General features: G+C 52.7%; 1 protein-coding gene and 1 pseudogene across 3 annotated transcripts in view; both read left to right on the top strand.

The window, feature by feature from the left end:
• Window positions 1–26,220, top strand: part of PRMT8 (protein arginine methyltransferase 8) — a 79,723-nt gene extending 53,503 nt beyond the window's left edge. The window contains exons 5-10 of one of the 3 annotated variants that reach the window (XM_029205361.1): window positions 3,401–3,543; window positions 4,113–4,200; window positions 11,309–11,424; window positions 16,609–16,759; window positions 24,496–24,617; window positions 25,380–26,215. In XM_029205361.1, the coding sequence (XP_029061194.1) occupies window positions 3,401–3,543; window positions 4,113–4,200; window positions 11,309–11,424; window positions 16,609–16,759; window positions 24,496–24,617; window positions 25,380–25,463 (704 nt within the window). In that variant the 3' untranslated portion in view covers window positions 25,464–26,215. Of the gene's footprint in view, window positions 1–3,400; window positions 3,544–4,112; window positions 4,201–11,308; window positions 11,425–16,608; window positions 16,760–24,495; window positions 24,618–25,379 lie in introns of all 3 variants that reach the window. The other 2 variants (XM_029205362.1, XM_029205363.1) reach the window with 2 other exon arrangements.
• LOC114885486 lies at window positions 1,194–1,989 on the top strand (annotated as a pseudogene).
• Window positions 26,221–27,637: the final 1,417 nt, after the last annotated feature.

The following is a 27,637-nucleotide window of genomic DNA, read 5'->3' on the forward strand; positions in this document are numbered from 1 at the left end:
ATATCTATCATCTATATCTATCTATCGTCTATATCTATCTATCTATCATCTATATCTGTCTATCGTCTATATCTATCTATCATCTATATCTATCTATCGTCTACTATATCTATCTATCATCTATATCTATCTGTCTATCGTCTATATCTGTCTATCTCTCTATTTGTCTATCTATCATCTATATCTATCTATCATCTATATCTATCTATCTATCGTCTATATCTATCATCTATATCTATCATCTATATCTGTCTATCATCTATATCTATCGTCTATATCTATCATCTATATCTATCTATCGTCTCTATCTGTCTATCATCTATCTATCGTCTCTATCTGTCTATCCTCTATCTGTCTATCTCTCTATCTATCTGTCTATCGTCTCTATCTGTCTATCTCTCTATCCGTCTATCTATCGTCTCTATCTGTCTATCGTCTCTATCTGTCTATCGTCTCTATCTATCTATCGTCTCTATCTGTCTATCTCTCTATCTGTCTGTCTATCTACCTACCTACCTATTGTTGGTTGCATCCGTGTAGATCAGGGTAAGCAGCTAGCGGATAGGAGCGCTCGGGCAGAGATCAGGAAGAGCATACACTCTCGCTGGGGGGCAACCGAGGAGTATTCTGTACATTCCTGTCTGTTAGACTGGGTTAGAAGTTCTTGTCCACATCTGCTTCCCACGGTCCTATGGAGTCCTGTCTATGGAATGACGGGTGAGCCTTGTCCTAGGCACCCAGAGTGGAGGCCATGGGGCACCAGAGGCAGGAGAAAACATCTTCCTGTTCCTCAGGGAGGTCGCGATTAATGCAGGAGGAGGGACCGACCCATAGCCCCACAGTCACGTGCAGACATTACGGAAGAGCCTTCAAGACATGTGCAAAGAGAAAGAAAACACTTTCAAATGTTTACGAAAATAAGACAAATCAGGCTTTGCATGCAAATTATTGGGCGGGTGGGTCCGGCACATATATCATCTATATCTATATCTTGGTCCCTTTTTCCGGACGGCCAGGTCTTTTTCGGAGTAAACTAAATTAGGTACTCTATTTGCATTTTCAAAACTCCCATGCTTTGTCCCCTTGTGAATGATCCTTCTGCATCCTGGGTCCTGCTCTAGCTTGAGTTCCTGCCCTTGGGTCTCAAGCCCCCGAGGAGCAGAGCTTTGACAGCCCCCTCCCCTTCCGAGCCTTTTGGTGAAGACTAGCCCTTCCTACCCTTCCTTCCCGGGGCAGGGCTTCTGCGCAGGAAGCAGGAGGACCACACAAGCCGGGGAGTGCAGGGCCAATGTGCCCTCAGCCACCCCCAAAAGAAGAAGACTCTGCCAAATGCCCAGAGGCCACAGCGGTGGAATCGCCATCACTCTCTGGAGACCAGTATCCCCCTCGGAAGCGGTTTGCCTCTTCCCCCGGCAGCTGGGAGCTCACAGAGGAGGAGAAGGCTGAGGGCCAGGATGACAGCTCCGCTGTGGCTCTCCCGTCCCCTCATGATAAGGGCCCCCCTCCAGAGTCGGAGGCTTCGGCAAGCCAACAGCCGGGAGGGGAGGCTCTGGTCCCGGCCCCCTCTCAATTACTTCCACCTAATTGCACTGGCATTAAGAAACGGTTCCCCCTGTGGCCTCAACGTGCAACAGATCTACAGTTTCACTCGACAACATTTCCCCTTTTTCCGGACGGCTCCTGAAGGCTGGAAGAATACCGTGCGTCACGATCTCTGTTTCCCAGACAGCTTTGAGAAAGTGCCAGTCAGCACGCAGGGTGGGACCAGCACACGGCCCCGATCCTGCCTCTGGAAGTTGACCGACGAGGGACACCGCCGCTTTGCAGAGGAGGCCCGCGCCTTGGACTCCACTCGGCTGGAAAGTATCCAACGGTGCATGAGCCAGCCAGACATGATGCGCTCCCTCTTCGACCTTTAGTTCCACAAATCAACCATCAGCCCATGCCTTATTAAAGTTATCTGCAGGGAAAAAAAAAAAAAATCCCCACTTTGGGCCCAAAGTGCCTGACACCTACTCCTTCCAGAGGGGCCTTATCTGATTAAGCTTTGATTAAACACCACACCTTGGAGAGCAAATCGTCATTAGACACTGCTGATGGGCACCCCAGCACCATCCACTGTGAGGGTGGGGAGTAAAGCCGGTGACCTGAGTGCCCTTTGCCATCTAGGAGTCTGTCATCCACATTAATTTTCAGGAAACTCAGATTCAGGACAGAGGTGGTGTTTTGTTTTCTTTTGTTTTTTACTCCTGAGTACAGGCCATTGTTTAGTTTTCCCAGAAAAGCTCAGGCATTGGGTGGTTTTTTCAGAGGATGGCGCAGACAGAGTTTCCTTCCAGAGGAAAGGTTCTGATGGGACCAGCCAACCAATACATCACCCTGTGTCAATTGCACAGCCAGTGGCATCTAAGATAGCTTTTGCTCTGATCTTTACAACAGTGAATGCAAAACGAGATTCCCAAACTCTGTGTATGTCTACGTCAAATGATCAAAAACTCAACTGAGAAGTTTCTCCTGCCGTAGAGGGAGGGGTCTTGGAAAGGACTCAGGAGCAGAGGCCATTTAGAGAAGGGCCTTTGTCCCGATCTTACCCCCGTTACCTCTCCATCGGCCGGTCACCAAGGAGACGGTGCCAGATAATACTTGCCTTCTCTAGAGCCCCAACTGCGAGCCTGCACCTCACCTGTGACATTTCATTACATCAGTACAACCTCCCACTATGTAGATATCACTTCCCCCGGTTGTTCTCTGGGGAACTGGAGTTGGGTTGGGTCAAGTAACTTGCAGAAAGTCATATAGCTAGTGATGAGAAGATCCAGCACTTCAACCCAGGTTCCCTGAGTGCGAAGCCCATGCTCTTGTCAAAACACCAAATTTCCTTCCTCTCCAGCTCTAGATGGGCACCCCCTGGGGCTAAGCCCGGGCTGTGAACAGATACAAGGGGAGGAGAGGCAGCCTCTCTTCCTGCTGTGGGTTTGAATCATCATGGTAGCCTGACGTGGGGTGGGGACTCCGATAAGTGTGAGAGTCGCTGCTTATCAGACCCGGGCTCTGTTTGCACGGTCATCATTTAACCCCTCTAAGCCTCAGTTTCCTTAAAGAGGAGAATAAGAATAGAGTGTTTACTTCAAAGACTTGTTGGGCGATGACAGGACAGGTGCCTGTCTTGGGCTTGGCCAGCCACGTAGCAACTGCTCAATACGTTTTAGGGGGAACACGCCAAGAGTTTCCAATCCTCTTAGGGTAAAACTAGCTTGGTGAAGGGGGAGAGATGCCACCCCCTAGAAGGAGAATCAGAACAGCGCTGACACCTGTAGGTCGATCGGGTCCTGATGTGGGGTGCTCATGGCTCCCGGTCGGGGTGCCCAAAAAGTGTGGCCGTGGGGTTCGTATTTTCCAGTCATCACCATCTTCAAGGGGAAGGTGGAGGAGGTGGAGCTGCCCGAGGAGAAGGTGGACGTCATCATCAGCGAGTGGATGGGCTACTGTCTGTTCTATGAGTCGATGCTCAACACCGTCATCTTTGCCCGGGACAAGTGGCTGGTGAGCCTGCTGCATGCTGTCCCTTCGCTGGTCTGCTGGCTGCCTCGCTGCTCTACCCTACCGCCTGCAGCCCAGGAAGGATACAGCCACTGCTTCTGGGCCCCTCTCTTTAAACTAGATTTGCTTCTGGGGACAGAATGAGCTTTCTTAGGTCTGACCTTGGCCTCTTTTGGTATAATTGACACCCATCCTTTGCTGTCCAAAGTCTATGCTGGTCACCAAGTGCTAGGGACTTGCATGGCTGCCAGAGAGCCCAGTGTGCTTTTGACCTTGGCTTCTCCAGGCTCAAAAGTTAAAACATCTTCCACCGTACCTCACTGGACATACCTCTGCCCCTTCTCATGTGTCCCATTGACCCCATCTCGGCCCCTTGAGTTTTCCCATGTACCAAAGTCAAAACTGAGCTTCCCTGCCCAACCCTAGTCCCGGCCAAGGTGACAGACAGTCTGCTGAGTGAGAAATACTGGCAAGGGGGTGCCTGTCTGGTGACTTTATGTGCAGTTCAAAAATATGATGTCTTTGTCAGGTGAATAGATTACGAGACCCATTTCTCCACAATTCATCAACAGAAACCTGGAGGGCTTATGTTTCCAGACCGGGCAGCATTGTACGTGGTAGCAATTGAGGACAGACAGTACAAGGACTTCAAAATCCACTGTAAGTTACCTTTTGATTCTCTGTTGGGCCTTTTTTTTTTTTTTTTTTGCAGTACACGGGCCTCTCACTGTTGTGGCCTCTCCCATTGCGGAGCACAAGCTCCGGACGCACAGGCTCAGCGGCCATGGCTCACGGGCCCAGCCGCTCCGCGGCATGTGGGATCCTCCCGGACCGGGGCACGAACCCACGTCCCCTGCATCGGCAGGCGGACTCTCAACCACTGCGCCACCAGGGAAGCCCTGGGCTTTTTTATTTATTTATTTTTGCGCGTTTGGGGTGGACAGCGCTTCAGCGGGCTAACGACGAGCAGCTGCTCTCGCGGCCACAGCTGCCGTGCCTCTGGAGTTTACCTGTGACACTTTCTGGATTCTTCTCTCTGGATGTTTTCCCCTGGTCCCAAGAGTGGGGTTCTACAGAGAGGGAATAAGCAGCGTGGCTGGTGGGAGATAAAGCGGGGAGAGAATGAACACAGTGCGAGTGGAAAATGGACAAAGCAGTAGAAGCCGAGTTTTTGCAGAGCTGCCCGGGGGGGCTGGAAGCTGTTAAGGGCCATTTATCCCCAGCGTCCACACAGGGGCAGGGACCACGGGTCTCCAGCCAGGCCAGTCGTTTTGAACCCTGCGTTTGTACCCTTCAAACTTTTCAGCGTAATATCGATTCTCTTTCCCATTAAGTAAAAGATGGGGAGAGATGGGGTCTGGCCATGTAGGTGCCGGGGGCAGGCAGGGGACTTATCTGCACCTGTGTTCATTATGTCTCATCAACTGAAAACGTGTTGTCTCAGAAAAAAGCCCCCCACACCCTCCAACGTTTCATCGGGTCCCCAAAGGGTTGCTGTGTTCTATTTCATTTAAAGGGTAACCATTCTCAGTGACACAAACCTGGTCCTCCACGAGATTAAACGGATTATGTTTTCATAAGGTTTAGAGACAGCCATGTGTCCTCAGCCAGAACTAAAACGACCAAGGGGCAAAGACCCCACACACACAAGCGGGCATGCGTGCGATGTGACCAGAGCACAAGCAGAAATTCCAAACGGTCTAATGGGCTCTGCAGATCTGGGTTCCAGCCCCTGCAGTGCTAAACCCCCTTGGCAAGACTACCTACAGTGGAGGGGTTCCCAGACGGGATAGATGGGCCTCCTGCCCCCAGAGGCTAGGCCTCCAGAGCTCAACAAAGTCTTGTGCCGTCTAATCATTGTTCGTGCTGCTGGCGATACCACAGCTGGGCTGTGCCACAGAATGAGTGCATCTGCGTGTGTGTTCACACCCTTCTGGAAATATAAACTCAGAGCATGAAGTTCAGAGACGGGTTCGGGAGAAGACAGAAATGGGACGATTGTCTGAGGCTCTGTGCCCTGTGCCTACAGCCCTTCTGGCATCATTTCCAACACTCGATAAACAATGAGAGGTGGGGGGCCGAGGTTAGATGACCCTGCTACGAAGTTGGCCAGCCCTGGCTTCACATCCTATGGGTGACCGTGAGCAAATTACCTAACATCCCTGAGCCTCGGTTGAGATGAAGTCCCCAATCCTATAGACTTGCCATGAGGATTAAGTGAGGTGATATATACTAAGGGACGTGAGAGTTGTTGGTACTGCGTGCACTAGCCTGGTCTCCGAATGTATCACTAAACCCCTTCCTGCTCATGGCTCTGGCCCCCGAGCCTGACTGCCAAGCTCGTTGGCCTCCAGTGGCTCAGAACCTAGGACAGATGTGCCCTCCTGATAAGTTTCAGAAACAGCTCAACAGTGAATGTTGATCAAATGCATATATAAGTAGGACATGTTTTGCCCTGGAGCTGCACGGTAATGCTGTTTTTGGAGTTCCTGCCGTAACTGTGTAAATCGTGTTTGGGGGAGAACATTCAGACCCATTCTTTGTTCTCACGTGCACTAAATATTGATTGAGCTCCGACCCTCGGCACAGCTCTTTAAGGAACTTCCTCATGGTTTAAAAGCAAACATACCTCACCCTCCTCCTTGCCTGGATCATGGACCTTGGCTAACGCATCTTGCAATGAGGACTGGACCCGTCCTGACAGGCGCTGGGGCACTGGCCGCTACTCAGGTGCCAGCCCAGGACTGGAGACCGTGGGGTGGAGTCTTGTCCTGCCCATTGCAATGTTCATACCTTCTGAAAAAGAAGAGAAAATTAAAAGTCAGCCCCATTTTTTCTTGTGGAAACTCTGTAGTCTGTCAACACCACTGCCCCCCAAACCAAAAATCTCACGCACCTTTACATTTTATTTAACATATTCTCGTTTTCTATTTAAACGTTGTTTTTTTTTTAATGCCCTGCTTCTGTTTTTAGTGAAGGAAGCAAGCCCATTTAGAAATCTGTTTTAAATAGGGATTTTGATTGCTCTCAGGTCTTAATCAAGAGTGAAAGCATAAAGGTTAATGATTGCCAAGGGAACAATCGTTAGCAAATTCCAGTTGGCTCAAGAACCAGCTATAAAAGAAAAATCTTAAAGTGGGGCAGGAAAGGGAGGCAAGCCCAGTCCCTTGCAGAAAGGAAATTAAGAAAACAATTTGTCCCCTTCCCTCCCCCCTTCTCCTCCCCTCCCCACAGAAAGAGAGACATGATTGTCATGTATGAGGCTCACCGTGCATATTTTGTTGAATGAATGAATGAGAAAATGAATGAAGGAATAGAAGTAAACCAGCAGACGGATGTGCAAGGTGGACGGTTTAACCCTGAGAGAGGAGCAATCATTAAAATTTTTTTTTACTCTGGGGATTTCTAGAATCTGAAAATTGGAAGGAAATTTGGTAGATATTCTATTTGATTTTTTTGCCCAGTACATGAATCTAGAACCTGCTGAGGGTCAGAGGATGGGCACCAGCTTCCCCACCGACGAGAAGGTGACAAGGAACCCCTCGTGTAGATTTGGTGGTGCCTGTAGCTGAAGGGTTGAAGGGCAGAACCTCTTGGAGGGCTCAGATGCTCTCCATGGGTTTCCCTTCCACCACCACCCCGACGTCCAGAGTTCTATTTCTAGCCTATTTTACACAAGGAGCTGACTTTGATCTGAGAGCCTGAAGTGTATTAAACTATTATGCACACCTTCCTTTCTGACTAGAGGAGAAGCTGTAAGTGGCACCTCGTGGCACTTGCTCTGGTTTTCTCTGAGGCAGTCCCATTTGCCCTAGCAGGGAAGCTCCAATTACTTGGGCCAGGGAAGGGAGGGATTATGTAGCTACAGGTCTCTCCAATGAAGAGTGAAATTTGTTTTCCGGTCTTTCATATTCCTGTCTTTGTTTACAGTTTTATTATCTCCTCTGATACATCCATTCGCTCATAAGCCCATTGGAAGAATTCTTCATCTTTGATATTGTGATTTTCACTTCCAGCATTTCCACTGGCTCTTTTTTATAGTTCCCATCTCACCGATGAAATTCTTCATCTGTTCATGCATGTTTTCTCCATTAGATTCTTTTTTTTTTTTTTAAATAGGCAGTCTCTCTCTACAGGTTACATTCTTTTTTTAAAATAATTTATTATTTATTTATTTGTTGTCTGTGTTGGGTCTTCATTGCTGTGCGCGGGCTTTCTCTAGGTGTGGTGAGCGAGGGCTACTCTTCATTGCGGTGAGCAGGCTTCTCATTGCGGTGGCTTCTCTTGTTGTGGAGCACAGGCTCTAGGTGCGTGGGCTTCAGTAGTTGCAGCACTCGGACTCAGTAGTTGCAGTGCATGGGCTCAGTAGTTGTGGCTTGTGGGCTCAGTAGTTGTGGCTCGTGGGCTCTAGAGCACAGACTCAGTAGTTGTGGCACATGGGCTTAGTCACTCCGTGGCATGTGGGATCTTCCTGCACCTAGGATCAAACCCGTGTCCCCTGCACTGGCAGGCTGAATCTTAACCACTGTGCCACCAGGGAAGTCCCTCCATTAGATTCTTTAAAATATTTATTACAGGTACTTGAACGTCTCTGTTAGATAATCCCAACACCTGATCTCTGAGTCTGTTTCTGTTGACTATTTTTTCTTTTGGTGATGGGTCATGTTTTTCTTTCTTTTCCATGTGTCTTGTAATTTTTATTAATGCTGGGCCTTGTGAGTAATGCTGGACAGTAGAGACAGATGCATAATTTATGCCCAGAGAAGAGCATGCCTTTTCCTCTGCCAGGCCATTAAAGTGGGACTTTTAGTCCATCTGGTCTGTAGTTATGGTAGGTCTGGGCTTTGTTGCTGCTTTAGTTACATTCATTGCACCATAGCATGGTCCTTTTCAAGAGTTTGTTTTAATACATAAACTAAATTTCACAGGTCCTTCTGATGTTATTTTTTTTAATCCCCAGAAAATTAATTACAATATTTCCTGCTGGCTGATGACCCTCACCCCCCATTCACTCATTCAATAGACAAGACAGAATTACAACAAAAGATTAATATGCTTGATGTCTATCCTCTCCCATCCCTGCCTCGCGTATGGTAAAGAAGCTAGTGGGAAATGAATGGTCAGCAGAAAGGAGAGAAAAGTCTAATGTCCTGGGTGATCGGTCGTTGAATAACTGGAAGTGGGGCAGTCTGGCTGGGGAGATAAGACATGAATTAACCCCTAAGAAGATAACTAAAACACGAGGCACTGTGAAGCAAAACAGGCTTAAAAGTTTGGGAATACATTCCAATTAGAAAAGCGTTATCCGTGGACCTCTCCTGGGCCAGATGCTCTGCTGTAGGTGCTGGGGATACGGGAGGAGAGGCCCCATGGTTGAGAGTCGTTGGAGAAGGTGTCACAATGGCCATTTGAGACTTTAAGTCCATTTGAAAGGGACTTCGAAAATTATTTAGCCCAGGGATTTCTAACTGGTTGGAATTGCCTATGTAGTTTAAATCCATTTGAAAGGGACTGGAAGGGACTTCGAAAATTATTTAGCTCAAGGATTTCTAACTGGTTGGAATTGCCTATGTAGACGTGAAAATTCCAGCTCACTGGGGCGCAAATCTGGAGATTCTGATTCAGTAGGTCCGATTGTGGTCCAGGAATCTGTATTTTAAAGAGTGTCCCAGATGATTCCGGAACACAGAACCACGGAACCAAACTCCTCACTTTACAAAACAAGCCAGAGATAAGGGGACTGATCAGCCGAGGTCACACAGCTTGGATGGTGGCAAAGCCAGAGTGCAAACCACATAACGGCGGCAACAATTGTGTATCAAGGGCTTTCTATGGGCCAGGCACTGTCTTATGTACTTTACATATATTATCACATTTAATCCTCTTAACTCTATAGAGTAACTATCAAGATCGTCATCTCCATTTAAAAGAAGAAACCAACTCTTTGGGAGGTTAAATTCTTGCCTGGAGTTGCACAGCAAATAAACAGCAGAGCCCAGATTTGAAGCCCAAAGCCCAGGACTTTAACCATTACCCACATAGACTCTTAGATATCTGCCTGACTTTTTCACTGAACCTTAACTTAAAGCAGGGCTGGGAGAGGGAAAGAGCAGGTACGTGGCTGCAGGTCTCTTGAGAAGGGGTTTTAAACAAAGGCAGTGTGTTTTGGTGTGCATGTTCTATCTGGGTGAGCAGGGACAGCTATTTCCAGATTCTAGAAGGAGGTCTTCTCTGAAGCCTGTGCTGTTGACACACTTCCCCAAACATAGGTAGGTTCAGTTGGGACTTTGGCACCAGCCTCGTGTATGTAATGGGATCTGACTGGCATCTTATCCTCAAGCCAGAATTTCACAAGTGCTCACCCTCTGGGAGATGCTTATTTTCTCGGCCTCTTCTCCCCGAGGAAGGTCTTTGTGTGCCCTTGAAAAGAATCTGAGTAAAAGGGGCACAGCTTTCCCTGACCATGCACACCTCCCTCCTCCCACCCCCCTCTCCTAAACACATGCAGGCTCAGGAGTTCCCTAAGGTACCATTTGTTTGGTGAACATTTAAAAAAAATTAATCCTGTAAGATTTTAGAGAAAAGCGTGTCTACTGCAGTGTATTTCTAACCCCTCTGAATAAATGGACAAGTGAGATTTCAGCTGGCCAGTAACTGAAGACTCCGCTAAGGTGCTCTCTGCGCTGTGGGGAGAGCAAATGGCATTCCTGGTTGCTGTCACGACTGAGTCAGTGCAGCTGAAGGATTAGGACCCAAGCTGGGTTTGAGCCCCAGCTCCACGGTTCCCCTGCTGTGGGATATTGGGCCAGATACTGCATGTGAGCTGGATGCCAGCTTCTGCAAGCCCCTGTTTTCTCATCTGTCATATGGAGGTGTCCTCACGGGGTTGCTGGGGAGATTCAATGAAGGGTCTGGCCAGGGCTAGGTGATCAATCAATGATTACCATCATTTAAGGGTGATCTTGGACCATCAGACCTGCATTCATTTACTCTCCAACCCTGCATCCTGAATACATCCCCTGCTTAAAGCATCTTATGAACAGCCCCAAGGGGCCAAAGAGCACTGCTGGGGTGCTTTGTGCCCCAACGGGGGGATATGTCTTACGAGATGCATCCTTAGAGAGAACATCATGGCGTGTGAGAAAGTTAAGCCCTCTCCTGGACTACCCCTGCCCCTGCCCCTGCCCCTCATTTCTTCAGTTGAGAAAATGGAGGTTCAGAGAGGTTAGGAAATTTGCACAAGGGCCTGGCCAGTAAGTGGTGGTGCTGGCATTCACGCTGCAGCCTGTTTCACTGAAAGCCCATGTTTCTTTCTGCTGCTTGAGAGGTTCAGCCGGCGGGGATGGGAGGAGGGAAAGAGATGGGCCTTGTAGGTGTGGAGAATGACTGGAACAAAGGCTCCGAGGTAGAAATGTGGACGGCAGAGGAGAGAGTTCGTAGGAGACTCTGAGGCTCAGAGAGGGGGCAGGAGAGCAGGTACAGAAGAATCAGGAGTGTGGGCTCTAGTCCTGACCCTGTGGGAGTCTGCTGTGTGACCTTGGAGAAGTTTCTCAGCCTCTCTGAGCTTTACTTTTCCTAACCCTAAAGTGGAACCTGTACAGATGAGATGGTGTGAATGAGCGTCTGGCACATTGCAGAGCTCTCCACCAGGCAAGCAACTCTCCTGTCCTCAGGCAGGGGGACACAAGCTGCCCCCCACCCTCTAGGACTCAGGAGGGTCGGGAGACTTCTGGGGGTCCTGCTGCCACTTCTCGCTCTCTTCCCACAGGGTGGGAGAACGTCTATGGCTTTGACATGACCTGCATCCGGGACGTTGCCATGAAGGAGCCCCTGGTAGACATCGTGGACCCAAAGCAAGTGGTGACCAATGCCTGTTTAATAAAGGTCTGCAGACGCGGCTTCCTCGGGCCTGGGTGTGCGGGAACCTGGCTGTGCCACCTGGACGCTTGGGCCTAGAGTAGAGGCCGCGCCAGCTCCTGCGGGGCCCCAAACTGTGAGGCAAGGCCACCCTGGCCAGAGCCTCTGGCAGCCCGTGGTGACCCGTCAAAGCTGGCACTGTCACTGAGCAGAGCTGGGGAGAGAGCGCCACTGGACTCCACGTGGCACAGTTGGGGGGTGGGCGGTGCATGTCCCTTGGTGCTGTGAAGGGGGAGGGGTGTCGGGTGGGCTTGGAGGAATATCCGAGGGAGGACACCCTGGAGGCTTAGGTGGGGGGAAGCCCCTCCATTCCGAGGGCGCTGGCCTCTTAGGCAAGAAATCCCACACCTCAGTCTGCCGTGTGAGCAGCCTCACGCCCACACCTCTAAGCACACATCTGACCCGGCCGCACGGAGCTCCCTCCTCCTGAGTGCCCTTGTTGGTGCGGGCCCTCACATCTTGTCCTCCAAGGCTTTCTTCAGCGCAGACGGAGAACAGCTCGCCAGCATCCTCGGCAGACCAGTCCTTACGCAGTGCATTCTTTTCACTAAGTATCAGACGTGCCAAACTTGCTGGGGTACAGATAAAAGCCCCCCGAGACCTCCCCTCCCTCGCAGCCCCACACTCCTCCTAGAGGTAACCGCTGTCCACAGGATGAGCTGATCTTTCCAACCCTTTTTCTAAGTACCTGCATTTACATATGCTAATCTATCCTGTCCAACGATGGAAAACTCTTGATATTTCACTACTTTTTTTAAAGTCTAGAAAGACACCCGTCTCATAGGCTTCAAGTTAATGTTTCAATCGAAGAATCTGGGTTCACTGTGTCCGTTGTCCTCAGCCCTCCCAGCCCTCACCTTGCTGAAGCATACCCTCCCGCCCTGGTCCTGTGCACCTCACTGCTTTTTCGGGAGCTCTGGGTGGACGCAGCGGGGAAGAGCCCAGGGGCGAGGGGAGGTTTCTGCAGGACTGATGCAAACGGCTGCTCTGTCCAGGTGAGAACGGTCCCTTGTCCCTGGTCACAGTCTTCCTGAGAAGAAACGCAAGGCTTGTCACCATGGCATTTCAAAGGGACCTCAGAGGACAAATAAAACTAGAGGTACCTCGTACAGGTCCCATCAGATAGACACCGCCTCCCTTTTGGAACATCCTGCCTGAGGATTCTGGCTCCAAGTCTAAGCCTTGGCCTCACACCGAAGGGTGTTGCTGCTTCTTAACTCGGCCCTTTCTGAGTCCAGGCAGGGTTGATGAGAAGCAAACGTCCTCTTATTTCTTCCCACCAGCCCCTCTGTCCCCGAAGCCTCTCTCTCTGGCATCCCAAACAAGATCCAGCAAAGTCCACCCCAGATAACTCACCCGTAGTGCAGAGCATGGCTGCCAATACTGTAGTACGAGTGGAAATCGCCTGGTGTGACTGCATTTGCCAAAATGACGCACGGCAGCTGTATGGAACCGATAGGCGTCTGCCCGTGGTGGCGTGGGGATAAGATTCCTTCAATGTGCTTGGGCCCTGGGTCGCTCTCTGCCCCTGCCCTGCAGGTGTGGCCACGGCACTTGTGCACATCCAAGGCTGGTCCCAGACTGGCCTGCTCTGTCCCCCCCCACCCCGCCTCCCTCTCCCCTTCCAGCCAGGAACAGGCAAGGGTCTCTCCTTGGTTACACCTGAGTGCACCCTGGGACTGTGGGTATGGCGGAGCTGGAGCTCTGGGCCCTCTATGCATGTCACCTTTCTTCCTGAGCTCTGAGAAGGGCAAGGACGGCTGTGTTTGCTTCTGCCACCAGGAGAGCCATCCGTCAGCTCTCGCTAATGTGCTCAGCACCATCTTCCCTGGGAAAACACTTGCCCTTCTTCACACGCTTAATTGCGATTTTCATCGCTATTAACGTTGGGGCTTGTGACACTTTATTATAATTAAGACTCTGTTTTGACCAGACTTCTGATCTGAGACATCCATTTGTAACATGATGTAGTGATGGGGACAGCATCGGCCGGGGCCCCTCTGAGTCACCGATGCCTGTGGAGCCCTGCGCCTGGTGGGGCGGCCTGAGGCCGAGCCAGGGGTCTCGCTGGGGTCTCAGGGATGCTGTGGTGGCTGCTGAAAGAGAAAGCCTTCTGGCAAAGGGATCAGGGCTCTGGGGGCCAGCATAATGCGTCTGCCTCTTGACACTTTGGGCCTGAGAGGAGGGAGGGCCCTGACCAGAGGCCTTTGTGTCTCTGAGGCCCAGTCACAGCTGACGCACCCACACAGACTGCCTGTCCCCACTCCAGAGACCAGCGGTCGCCTCCCTCGCGCCCATTCTAACGCAGATCATCCTTTCCGTCTGGACGGTTTTTGCTCCTTCGGAGGCCCCTATTAAGATGCAAATGTCTACAGGACCTAGAGAACACTGTCAGGACATTGGTGGCTGACATTGGTTGATGGACATCTGAGACCCTATAGAGACGGAATCCCCGATAGATGGGGTGTTTCTCTGTGTGTGTGTGTGTGTGTGTGTGTGTGCGCGCGTGTGCATCGTTGTTCTTGTGCAGGCTGAGAGTGGTGACGAAGTGAGGCGAGGACGGAGGAGAAAGGAACCAGGAGGAGGAAAGGTCCAGATGAGTCTACTTCCCAGGCCCCTCTCTGAGTCCAGGCCAAGAGGCTTGGATACTTTTAGGTAAACCATAGAAAGTCGTGGAAGACTTTAGATCCAGGGAGTGGTATAGTGTGAATGCATCTCAGAGAGATTAGTTGGTTGGTCTGAAGGAGAAGCCTGGGGAGGGGATGGGAAGGAGAGTCCTCAGGCAGGGAGACAGTTTTAGGAGAAGAGTGGTGCGTGTCAGGGGTTACATCGCTCACTGAGGGCGCACAGACCGTAACGTCCAAACCCCGCGTCTAAAGGGCTCCAGTCTAATGGTGTGGACAGGGGCGGAGGTGGTGAGACCCCTGAGATGAGCCAGAAGCAGGGTGGAAAGACCAGGCGAGGCCCGTGGCCGAGGGCACCCAAGAGAAAGGGACGGGGACCTTGGAAGGAGCCTGGAGCCTGGCGGGCTGGCCCCAATGGAGAAGGAGAGGAAACGTCAGTGAATGTAGACAGCGTGAGCCCGGCCCAGTGGACTCTACCGAAGCCCTTAACAAAATCACAGTTAAGCACAGCTGCGCTAAGAGTTTTTGGGCTGGAGGGGCCTGCAGACACGTGGCCGAGGGGGATGGCAAACGTCATAAGCTGACAGGTACTGGGGCTAAAAAGATTTCCCCAGTGGGGGCAATGGCCCAAACTAACAGGGTGACATGTAATGAAGGACCCTCCCCCCTGCGCTCGGGTCCCAGAAAGAAGGATTATGAGAGGGATGTTGTGGGGAGGGGCTTGGCCGGCTAAAGGCAGCTGGAGCCGGCAGAGTGAGCTTCGAGGTCAGAGGCTGCTAGAAGCGGGTCCCAGATCAGGAGGGTGACGGCGTCAGAGGCCATGACTCAGGAGACGCAGTTTATGCTGGAGAAGAAAAGGTTTAGGGGACCCACGTGAGCACGAGCGGGCGGTGGCTTGTTCCGTGGGCGGAAGTTACAGAGGCTGGTGAGGGCCCTGCTCGCTAGTTTAGAAGCAGGACCTACTGACTGGAGACATCGGGGAAGGATTGGCTGCCTGGTTGGCAGTGAGTGCATCCTTCCAGGGGGAGCACAGGAGCCCACGGCAGCCACTACCTGGGGATGCTCCCCAGGGCTCTTGCGTTCTCGGGGTAAAAGGGGACTGGCTTTCTAACCCCATCGAATTCTGCATGCCTGACCCGGGCTCACAGGGACCTTTAGCCCTGTTCCCCATCCTTAAGCTTGCATCTGAAGTGATGTCACCGACATCGAAGGCTCCCACGGTCCCCTGCACCTGCAGTCCCACCCTCTTCCCAACCGACAGGTCAGAGGAGGTCACAGCTGCCAGCCCGCACCGTAACAAGGCTCTGGGCTGGCTGGCTGCCTCGACCTCACCTGCGCCTCTGTCCACTGCCCTCCTGTGGAGACAGGACTTGGCTTTGAAGTCCCCAGGATGCTTTGCATCAGTTTTTCCTTTATTCATCCTAGAAACGTGTAGAGATAAAAGTCTCTGTCTCTTCGCTGCTCTTGTTTCCCCACCCGGAGACCCCTCTCTCCTAGTCACTCCCAACATCTTCCATCATCCGGGTCTCAGGGGCGCCCCTGGGGACCGTTCCAGGCACACAGGTGTCTGTCTGGCCCGTACAGAGCTTTCAGGACGGAGGTCTCTGCCATACAGCCCGGCAGTGGGAGGGATGCCTCCTGGGCCTTGGGAGGTCTGCTGTGTCTTGCTGGAGCCGGCCAACGACGGGTCAGCATCCTTCTCGCAGAAAGAGCACCATGTTGCAAACCATTGTTCATTTTACTCCCGCTCCCAGCAAGACTGATGTGCAACCGCTTCCCAGCTGAAACTGTTAGAACAATGAGTTCCTTGTGTTGTCCATTCCTAGCTGGAACTGAAAAGTTCTCACCTCTTATTTCCCCCTTTCATTTGTTTTTAACTGTCCGGGCTTGTGGTAAATTGTCGGCTGACTTCCCCAGGCTCAGTCCGTGACTGTGCGGGCTCGGTCCTCACTCCTGAGATAATACTCCATACCTCGTATTGCTGGGAAGGGAGCAGTCGGATCCGCCGGAACCTGGGAGGGCTTGGCAGGGCATACACTGCTGCCTTGATTCAGTAGGTCTGGGATGCCCTCCCCTCCCCGCCCCACTCCTTGGAATGCCCCCCCACCCCGGTGATGCCGACGTGCTCCTCCAGGGACCACAGCCTGAGAACAGCTAGATGCACTAGTGATGCTGAGGGGGACTGCTCTGAGGATATTTGGGTTGGGTTTACGGATGCTCTAATTCATCCTCTTCTCCTCTCCCCTCCCCCACATCAGCACTCATCCCCAGAAGATTTACCTTCCTGATTCTGTTGTCCTCAGGCTCTGACTCAAATCTCTTTGCAGCATTGCCTTAGCAGACTCCACCCTAGAAAGGATGGAGGAGGTCATGGGGAGGGGGGGTGGGTGGGCCTGGGAAGTCCCCCCGAGAGCCATGACACCCTGGGAAGTCTGCCATCCATAGTCTCCCTGGGGAATGAAGCTGAGGACGGCCCAGACCCGGTGGAGGCACTAAGCGTCCGCATTCTCTCTTCTCTGGGCTGCAGGAGGTGGACATCTACACGGTGAAGACGGAGGAGCTGTCCTTCACATCCGCCTTCTGCCTGCAGATACAGCGCAATGACTACGTCCACGCCCTGGTCACCTATTTCAATATCGAATTTACCAAGTGCCACAAAAAAATGGGGTTTTCCACAGGTGAGCCTTCTGCTGGCCTTCCAGACCCTCCTGGCCTCGTGCCAAGGCTCTGTGGGGAGTGACCTCCCCGGCCTGGACGAGGGGCAAGGGCCGGGGGCATCAACCAGGGGCCCTCACTTAGCACCTCCTAAGCCTCTCCAGCCGTGGAGGAATCGCACATCCCCAGGGTTTTGGCTGCCTGAGGAGAAGGTAAAAAACTTGTGGCTGGTGTGGCCAGAGCTGAGAGCAAGTGTCAGGTGGGGAGAGGCAGGCGTGGAGGCCACCCTTCAAGTGCACGTTTGTTCATTTAGTGTTTCCCGAGCCCCCTCTGTGTGGGTGGAGGATACGGAGGTGCCGGATGACGGATTCAGTGTCTGCTTCCCTAGGCTGCAACCTGGCTCTACGTCTCCTTCCTGTCTTCCCAGCTTCTGTCCATCCTCATTAAGTCCCTGACGTGCTCCAAACTCCTTCAGAGGTGCCTCACTGCCTGTAGCAGATAAGCCCAGATTGCTTAGCCTGGTAAATGGCAGGGGGTTGGTCCCCTGACCGGCCCCATCCCACTTCCCCAGCCTCGTCTCTCAGCACCCTTCGCGCTGTGCCGTCCACCCCACCCCTTTGCTGCCACACACGCAGCCCAGCACACGCTGGCCGGGCAGCTCTCTGCGCCCAGGCATCTTCAGTCCCTCGGCCGTGGCCTCTGCACGCCCCAACCCCTCGTCCATCCACAGGGCAGTGGTCTTCTGTCAGATTTGTCTCCTTCCCTGCTGTATTTGTCTGCTGGGGCCACTGTAACCAAGTATTCCTCATGGTTCTGGAGGCCTCTGGAGTTTTCTCTTGAGGCCTCTCTCCTTGGCTTGCCAACGGCCGCCTTCTCGCCGTGTCTTCACATGGTCCTTCCTCTGTGCTCATCCCTGGTGTCTCTGTGAGTGTCCTAATCTCCTTGCTCTACAAGGGCACCAGCCAGATTGGATGAGGGCCCACACTAAGGGCCTCGTTTTAACTAAAGACATTCTCTCTGAACACGTTCATATTCAGAGATCCTGGGGGTCGGGGCTCCAGCACATGAATTCTGGGGGGAGACGATTCAGCCTATGGCAACTCCCCCATCCGTCTCCTCACCTGGCCGCCTCCGGCTCAGGCTGCATCTCTCAGCTCAGGTATCATGATCCCCTCCTTCCCTCTAGGGTCAAGGTTAGGCCTTCCTCCCGGGGCTCCCTAACATCCTGTGCTTACGTCTGTCATGGCCATGCTTAAAGCGATACGGGTGCAGTGTAACAAAAAGACAACAAAAGGGTATAAAAAGGGGCATAAAAAGTTAAGGAAAAAGACCTCTCCCCCACCCATCCCAATCCCGTACCTGAGAGGTATATTTGTTCACGATTTATTTCGTAGCCTTCCGAAAAGTTTCAGTGGTGCACAGGCAACTACATACCTATATACACTTTTTTTCCTTTTTATTTGAAATAATTATAGACTCACAAGAAGTTGCAAAAATAGTCCATAGATTTCTGTGAATCGTAGACCCAGCTGCCTCCGCTGGTGGCATCTTCCATGACAGGAGTATGACGTCCAGCTACACTTTTCTTGAAAACACAGGTCGGCTCGCACCATACACACTGCCCCTGCTCCCCGTCTTCAGTTAACCATGTGTCTTGGAGACGCCGCCATAGCCGCGCGGAGATATATCCAATCTCTTTTTTTTAAACAACTACCCAGGATTCCAATGTAGGTTGTGCCATTATTCTCTGAACATTTCCATCGTCTTCTGCAGACCTGGGTCTCCCCCCCCCCCCCGCTGGGCTCACATCTCATTAATCTCTGTCTTCCTAGCTCCTCCCAGTGGGGGTGTGGCTCCGAGATTTCTAAGCAAATCTCTGTTCAATGCGTTTATGAAGCTAGGATTCCTGCCCTGAGCATGCGTTCATCCTGACCACTCGCGGGAGGTCTTCCTGGGAATTGGGAGCTTGTCGCCGGGGCTGGGCGTGCACGTGGCAGGGATAGGTGAGTTCTACCAAGATACGATTATACACTTCCTGCAGCCATGGTGCCAGTGGTCCTCTTTCACGTGGTGACAGCGATCCCACTTGATCATGTTGTTTCATCCTTTGTCTGTGTTGCCCAGTTTTCTGACACCTCGTTGATGTATTTTACATCTATACAGATGAGTGACCCTGGGTCTGTAGATCTGTTTTCTTGTGAATCTCTCTCTCTCTGACTTTGCCAACAGAGTAATTCTGATCTCGTAGAATAAGTTGGGGAGTGTTTCCTCCTCCTTTATCTGCTGCAAGAGTTTTTGAAGGATCAGTGATAATTTCTTTTTTAAATGATTGCTGGAATTCCTTAGTGAAGGCATCTGAGCCTGGAATTTTCTCGTGGGAGAGAACGGACAAGAGACTTCACCTAATCCCTCACAGAAGGGCTTCTTCCAGAGTTGGTGTCTCCTGACCATCAAGACTAGGGTCTTCTGGTCTCCGTCAGCCAGGCCAGCGCTGGTGCCGCCTCATCCTGGGGAAGAGACCAGAGAGCCCCGATCCGGGTCACTGTCAGCTGCTATCCTCACTACGGGAGCAGCAGACGAGCTTATCTTCTCGGTGGGTGCGCAGGAGCAGGCAGCAGGAGGAAGGGATATTTAACCTGGACCTTGAAGGATGGGTGAGACTCAGCATTGCAATGGTGAGGGTTGGGGCAGTGAGGGCTGAGGAAGGGCCCGACCGAGGACGGTGCCTGTGACTGGAGGCCAGGGATGGAGCCACGGTGGCTGGCTCTGCTTCCTCCATCCCTGGGTGATGCCTCCCCCAGGGCCCACCCTGCCGCAGGTGATGGGAAAGTCAGGGGGCAAGGGTACTCTGGAAAGAGTTCTGTGTCTCTAAAGCCTGGGCTCCAGCCCCGTAGCTCCAGGCTGCGTTTTTCTTTCCCTGAGATGATCTGTTTCCGGCCGATGACAGCGTGGTTTTGGTCCAGCATGTAGCATCTTTACCATCTTGGCCATCTTCCAGCTGGCATGGCTTTGGCAGTGGGCTTTACTCAGACCCTCTGCACTCTGACCAGCAAGGAAAGAATATTTCTCCTTTGTTTTTAAGGACCTCAGATGCACGGAATTAGATTAATCCTAATTCGTGGCTCATGACGTGCTACCATCATTGGATCACGCACAGTTCACTTTTGGCTTATTTTTTAATTAAGACAAGGGACACCTGTGAACTTGCCACCTAACTCAGTAACAGATTGTAAATAAAGTGTTATTAATTAGAATGTAATAGTAACTAGAATGCATTATCAACTAGAAGGTAATAATTCTAATTATTATTAGAATGTAAATACATTAGTTAATATCAAGAGATAAACTATTGTTAATTAGAATGTAAATATTAACCAGAAATACATTATGAATAAATATAATACGATTATGCTTATAATTAATACATGCAAGTCAAGTAATTCAGAGTCACATAATAAATCCCTGTGAGCTCACCATCTAACTCAAGGGCTTAAATACTACCAACACCTTTGCGGCTACCTGGATGGTCCCATCTTATCCCCTCCCTCCACATCGCCTCTAAATGAGCATTATCCTGAATGTTCAGTTCCTTATCCCCTGCTATTTTAAAAAGTTTTATCATGCGTATGTGTAGGCCTAAACAAGGTATCGTTTGGTCTCAGCTGGCTTTGAACTTCAGGCGAAGTGCAGCCTGCTGTAAGCGGCCCCTCGCCATCGGCCCCCAAGTTTTGCAGCTGCTCCGGGAGACCCACGCGAAAGCCCGTCGCGGCTTGTGAGGCTTGCAAACAGTCCCCGTGAATGGTGCTGGTGTCTGCCTGCTGCGGCTCCGGGCAGAAGCCGCTGCAAACGGGCACAAGCACCCAGGGTTCCAGGCTGTGCCAGCACAGCTGCCCCGCCCCTTGGACACAGCCTCGGAGGGCGGGGTAGGAAATGGGAACTGGGCCCCCTGGGGCTACTGCTGGAAGGGCAGTACCCAGAGTAGAAGCAGGCCTGCGCTAAGTCCTAGTTTTTCCAGGAAGCCCTTCAGGCCGTGGAGGTGCTCTTAAGTGAGCTCCTTTCTGGGCCTTGGGCTCATTATGAGTGAAATGACATGGTTGGACCTCGACGGCCTGGCACCCCTTCCCAGCTTTGCCACCCTGTGACACTGAGCCACTTTCTCAGGTCAGAGAAGCTTCTTCATGCATAGTCTTTAATTCTCCAAAAAGCCTGTGAACCCCCCCGGGGAACAGAGTTACAAATTTACAGCTAGAAAAAGTATTAAATTCCAGAAAGAAGTACCAGCCACTTAGCCATTGGGAAGAGAAAGAGGAAGCAGGATTCCACTCCCTCTCCAGAAGCACCAGGGAAACTCTTCCTGTGAGAGGCCCCAGCCATTTTTTCCTGCAGCCCCCTGTGCACCCCACCTCCATCCTCGGTCACAACTCCCACCGGACTTTATGGCCAGCTACCTGAGTGTCTTCTCACTTAGGCTGCAGGATCTCAGGGGGCGAGGCTGTACTGGCTGCTGTTCCCCACATTTAGGACCACATCAGGCACATGGCAGGCATCCTGAGTGGATGTCTGCTGAATGCATGAATGATTGAATGAATGCCTGAATGAGTGAATGCACGCGTGAGTGAATGCATGAATGAGTGAATGAATGAATGAATGCCCAAATGAGTGAATGCATGCGTGAGTGAATGTATGAATGAGTGAATGCATGCATGAGTGAATGAATGAATGTGTGAATGACGGTACGGTCATAACGAGGAAGCCTGAAAGCCACTTACACTATCTTGAAGGTTGTAGTTGGGGCAGAGCGGGGGGGAAAGGCTTGTCCACTGACCAGAACTCTGGGTTTCGTGGTCCACAGTGATACTGAACGCTCACCCTTGTGCACAGCAACTGTCTGGAGAATCCCTAGAACATTCCAGACCACGACAATGAGGCAGCACTGCTTTACAGGCCAGAGCCATAGTTGATGGATAAATGAAATGATATGCCACTTTTCACAATGATTAAATAACCACCTAATTCAATGGCTTAGCAGTACCCTAACCTGGGCCTGCTATGTTACAGATAAGGGGACCATATAATTCATCTTTCAAATGAGGACACTTTGAGAGTGAAAGGGAGAGCTACAGATAACTACACCAGGAAAACGGTCCTGGGCACAGCAGGTCGTCCTCAGTGTTTCCTTTCCCCTTCCCATCACCTATCCTCACAGGGAGATAAACTTTCTGCAGGTGTAGAAAATGAGCCCCAGGGTCACAGTGCAAATGCTTGGCAAAGTGGAGACTGGACACTGGGCCTACTGTTGCCTAATTAAATGTCCCTTCCACTGATACCCACCCAAGAGATGTATTAGATGTAAATGATTGAGTCTGCACAGCAACTTGCTGTGTATCTACAACACCTGGGGGGAGACTTTTACGTTCTGGCAAGCCTGGCCCCATCTCACACCCCAGAATTACTGAATTCAGATCTCTAGGACTAGAGTCAAAACATCTGCATTGTCATCCGCTTCTCCTGGACACCTTGATGGAGAACCTGCCTTGAGAAAACTGCTTTAGCAATGAGTCCGTGGACCCATCATGGAAATGAGATGTTTGGGGAAGCTCTTAACCTTTTGATGTTGATGTCAAGGGGAAATGTCACTCTCCTCCAACCCAAGGCTGGTGTCTTTTGGGCGACCAGCGTCAGAGGTGGACTTCTGGGCTCGCTGGCTGGCAGAGCTGAGCCAGTGAAGTCTCTGGGAGTCTCACAGACATCGGATTAGGAGGCAAAAGGTAGCTGCTGGAATCTCCTTGCCTGAAGGTCTTTAAGAACAGGAGAGACACCTGTCTGGGTAGGCGTGGGTGGCAGCGGGGGCGACAGTGCTGTCAGTCATACGCTACCAGCCTCTGCACACCCCGGAGACGATCTTTTGACAATTCGTTTAGGTGTCGTTGGAAGGGAAGGTGCTGGGAGCAGGTGGACTTTGCCTCTGGGCCGCAGTATGCCTCGGAGGCCAGGAAGGCTGGGTGTGTTTGGGGATCCAGGATCCGAGCGGCACAGACTCTATGTACATGATCCTCCTTCAAGCCCTTCCAAATCCTCAGGCTGCCTCCCCTCCACTAGACCTTGAGTTTGCATCGATTTCCTAAATGCACACATCGAAGGCTACTCGAGTATCCAAACCACTGACATTTGATCAAGCCGGTTCATTGCAAAGGACACAGACAGACAGACTCTTCACCACCATTAAAATAGATCTTGGGGTTTGAACGATCTTGGTCTGACTGGGCATACGATAAATCCCCAGCCAGGTTGTGTGTGCACTCCTCCGGGCCGGACCGCAGGTGTGCATATGGTCGTGGGGCAGCCCCAATCCTTCCTGTGATTAAAACTCTGCCTTCTAGTGATTCTGAGTGTCTAGCCTTTGTTCTGCCTCCAAAGCCATCTATAAGGCCACATATAAGTCCTTCCATGTGACAGCCTTTGAAGTATTTGAAAGGCACTTACTACCTCCTCCCTAAGTCTTCCCACCTTTAGCTCTGGTCCTAAGCAAAGAGGGACTCAGTGTTAATGAGTCCTGCATCCTGGTGGAGGGAGGTAAGAGCCTGAAGGGCAAGAGGAACTGACTGTAAGACGGGTTCTTCTACAACCCTTAGGTTCCAAAGCCGCGGTGTCACCGAACACCTCTGGGTACCTTGGAGCGTCACAACGCGCCCCCTCTGGGGCTTTTTACCATCGTTCATTTATTCGGTACTCACAGACCTAGCAAGGGTGGTGATGGGCTCTGAGGATAGAGCAGTAAGCAGACCCCGGCCCTCATGGAGATTGCAGTCTTGTGGAGGACACAAACACGTAAAAAGAGACAGAGACGGTTATGCAGGGGCATGACAGTCACCGTGGTAACATAAGCCCAGGGTGCCCTTAATCCAGCTGGGTCAGGCAAGGCTTGCCCAAGGTTGTGACCTTGAAGAATGAGGAAGGGAGAGGCTGGTGATGAGGGAGGGAAGAGTGTCCCAAGGACAGCTGCTGCTGAAGAAGGGGTCCCATAAGACAGGACCCCTCATCTAGTTGTAGAATTTGTAGTGTGCCCAGAGGGATGGATGGGATTTCGTGGCAAATACAGGGGAGGGGAGGTGCAAGCACCAGTCAGTGTGGCTTTGGATCATGCATGAGGTGTGAGCTGTGGATCAGCGTTGGGTCCGTGGAATAAGAATCTTCCCCTATTCCTACTCATCCGGGTAGGAAGGCACGGCTGAAACCCCAGGGCAGGCCTGGGCCAAGGGAACTAGGATTGGTTTTAGGACAGAGAGGCAGGCAGGGAAAGCTATTTGTAGGACTGGGGTATCAGTGGAATTGGCGAAACTGGCTTAGCCGTGGCGTTGGCATGAACGGTGTCATTTAAGCGGAGACAGGATGCGCCACCCTCCAAATCTCTCCCCTACAATGTCTGAAAGTCTTCACTCTGTTGAACTAATGAAAAACAGTCACATTTTGAGGTTCGTTGTCAATGCCGCCCCTTGTACGGCTTTGTAATATCAGCTTGTTTCTCTTCTGATCCCCAGCGAAGACCCGCAGTCCCGAGCGGGTGGGGCCTTGACCCCGGGAGGAGTCCACCCCGGGAGGAGTCCCTGGGCTGAGCGGGGCGACCTGCGGGCTTGGAGCAGGCGCAGGGGCTGGGTGCCTGACCCAGTGAGAGTGCTCGCTGCGGTGTTCAGTGAGTCGTCCGCGCGGGGTCCCAGCTCCTCTGAGACGTCTTCTCTAACTCTTCCTTGTCATCCTTCAGCCCCTGACGCCCCCTACACCCACTGGAAGCAGACTGTCTTCTACTTGGAAGACTACCTCACCGTCCGGAGGGGGGAGGAGATCTACGGGACCATATCCATGAAGCCAAATGCCAAAAACGTGGTGAGTGCTGAGGCAGTCTCTGTGAGGCCGGGGTCAGAGAGGAGGAAGGACCCGGGGGCCGGCTTCCAGGGAGCTGCCAGGACCCACTTGCCCCGGGGGGCCTGGCTGCCTTGTGCACAACTGGTAAAGTTACAGGGGAAGCGGTAGGAAGGCGGGTTTGGATGTGATGGCCTCCTTCAAGGACTCCAGCCTGGACCCCTAAGACTGGGGAACTGGAGCCTTTCTGTAGGACACCCTGGACACCCTCCCAGCCTTGAGGACAGCTTCCCGCCCTTGGTGGGAGGTGTTTTGAGAACAGAGGCTGTGGCCATGGACTTTGCCTCATTTAGGACCAGCTGAGCCAGGAAAGAACAGTGTGTGGTGGCTTGGAAGACCAGGTTCGCATTCCTCAGGCTGGCCTGGGGGTCTGGAGGCCGTGTGATTCTTTCTGAGCCCCCTGGGGTGCGGGCACGTGCCGGGCAGGCGCCGAGGGTGCGCCGAGGCTTCCGCCCTGGGAGACTCAACCGCCCCACTTCTCCCGGGATGAAACCAGAGGGAACATCTCTGTATTCTAACAGGAAGGACTTACTTAGGTTAGAAATCAAAGGCCTCCCCGTGAGGGTAACGAGGCACCGGAAGAGGCTCCCGAGGGCTGTTGGTGGGGAGTGGAGTCCTGAGCTGGAAAACCCTAGCGGCGCAGATGCGCCCGGCCCTCTGCCAGCGGGGAGGGGGGCGGTCCCCGCCTCCTTCCGCGCTGATGCTCCGGCTCCTCCTTCTTTGCAGCGAGACCTCGATTTCACAGTAGACTTGGATTTTAAGGGACAGCTGTGCGAAACATCTGTATCTAATTACTACAAAATGCGTTAGCACACGTGGGAGGCTGCAGAGAGCGAGCGAGCACGGAAACTCACCTCCGTCTGAGGCGCCGCCACAAGGGACCCTGTTTGCAGGACTACACGCTCCAAACCGGAGTCTGACACTCTGCCCTTGAGATTGGTGAACTCAGCCGGCCTCCTGAGGCCCCTGCCACTGGACAGAGGGCCTCCAGCTTCTCGGCTCTGCTCTGGGGGCCCTTCTCAGAGGCTCTGTCGTCCCGACAGAGAGCCACGGCCAGCGCGGCAGCCGGGCCCCGATGGAGGAGTCCACGCGTGTCCCCATCGTCCTCCTTAACCGTGACTCTCGGATCTTCAAGTTTTGCATGCTGCAGGCATCTAGGACAGATTGCTTCACTAGACCCTGGAGACTAGCGTCTTTGATAGCATAAGCCAGACGCTGTGCGCGCGGCGGTGCGCGTGCGCGGACAGCATACCTATTAGTTCCTTTACCCGGCACACTGGTATGTGCTTGCATATACAGCCAAGCGGTAACGTCCGTGTTCATCCAGGGCTGTGTGCGTGTGTGCGTGCGCGTGTGTGCGTAGAATATATATTACTCTCAGAGGAGATTCTGTTGCTTTCGAATAGGAATTTGTTTTGTGATTAGTTCTCCCCCTTCCCCACCCCTTCCCAGCTATGAAATGTCCTCTGTACTAGCTCCGGTCTCCTTTTGACTAGACTGTGGCTCCGAACCCTGGACATAGGACCATGCACTCCGTGGGCGCTCAATAAATGCACATGAGAGCAAAGCGATGGGGCGGCTGTGTTCTCGGCGCTCTGGGCAGGGGGGCGGGAGGAGGTCAGAGGCCACAGTGGAACAGAGGATCCAGTCGTGCCGCTCCCGAAAGGAAGGTAGCTCCTTGGTAAAGGGAGCCTTGAAGCTAGGACCAGTCCAAGGGCTTCTCCCTTGTGACCCTCAGGGGTGGGAGGAGAGTCCTGTAGCCGGGGTGGGGGGACATGAGTTAACCTCGAGTGCTCCAGAATGGGAGGCGAGGTGTAGCCCGGAGAGAGGCCAAGGTCGGGGCGGGAAAGGCTGGGAGGGTCCAGAGGAAGCAGGAGGTGGTGTGAGCTCACGGTCCTGGGCTGCTAGTGTGAGATGAGGGCAGGGTCTGAGGGCAAGGCCGGTGGAGGCACGGGCCAGGGCGTGGTGGTGGACAGTCTCGTTCCTACTCTCCCTCACCCCGTTACTGGCTGCCTAGGTGGGTGTCTGCCCTGGCCTGCACCCTCCCCATCAATGGGACCCCCCCCACCCCGTCTTGAACAGGGCACCCACAGAGCCCAAGTGAAAGAACTTGGGTCCTGGAGGTGACATCCTAGGTTCTACAGAAGTTCCCTTCCCCAGAGTGGTTGCTAAATCTCCAGTTCCCGAAACGATTTCTGCCCTGCCACCTCTACCCCTTTAGACTCTGGTCCCATCGTGGAGAGGGCAGAGCCAGATGGGGGCCTGCCGGGTCAGCAGAGGCCTGGGATTCTTCGAAGGCCCAGAATGTTCCCTTCTTGGGAAGGAGCAGAAGGTGTGAGCTACTGCAGGGGCCTCAGGGAAGTGCCTGGTGACCCCTGATGCCCTCCTGGGCTGGAGAGAGCCCTGGGCAGGCAGAGCTGGTCCTCCAGCAGGGGTGCCTCATCCCATTGTCTGCAAGTCACACACTGTGATTGCATTTGCCATCCGGCTCCGAGGGACAGGTGTGCCCTGGACCAGGCAGGGCCTCTGGAGTTCTTTACCTGTCCCCGTTCCCCACCTTGCTGCTCCAGGGCTCAACCGTGGCAGGAATGAGATCTCTGTGGTCGGGATGATCACTTGGTGAAAAGATGGGGCCTCACCCATGGGCAGGGACCAGACCAAGCTGCCTTGAGGATTCAGTTGCCGAGGAGCCTGAGGGCTGCCTCTTTGGTGTGGGAAGGAGCGAGCCAGGCTGGCCTGTAGGTGGGTGTCCTGGGAATGGCCGTGCCCAGGAAAGTGACAACTGACTCCAGTGGCAGCGGCCCCTGCCCTTTCATTGCGCTCTGGCATCTGCGTACGTGTTGGCTTCCCCGAAGCCCTGGGAGCTGGGCACGGAGGCCCTGCTCACAATGGTAGCTGAGCCTCTGGGCCCCGGGGCGGGGGAGGAGTGGGGTCCTGGGGGGCTGGGCCCCCATCTCCACACCTGCTCGCGCGTCCTCTGCTGC

The sequence above is a fragment of the Monodon monoceros genome, unplaced genomic scaffold (genome assembly GCF_005190385.1).
Source record: "Monodon monoceros isolate NGI ecotype Baffin Bay Population unplaced genomic scaffold, NGI_Narwhal_1 Super_Scaffold_6, whole genome shotgun sequence".
Classification (NCBI taxonomy): Eukaryota; Metazoa; Chordata; class Mammalia; order Artiodactyla; family Monodontidae; genus Monodon; species Monodon monoceros.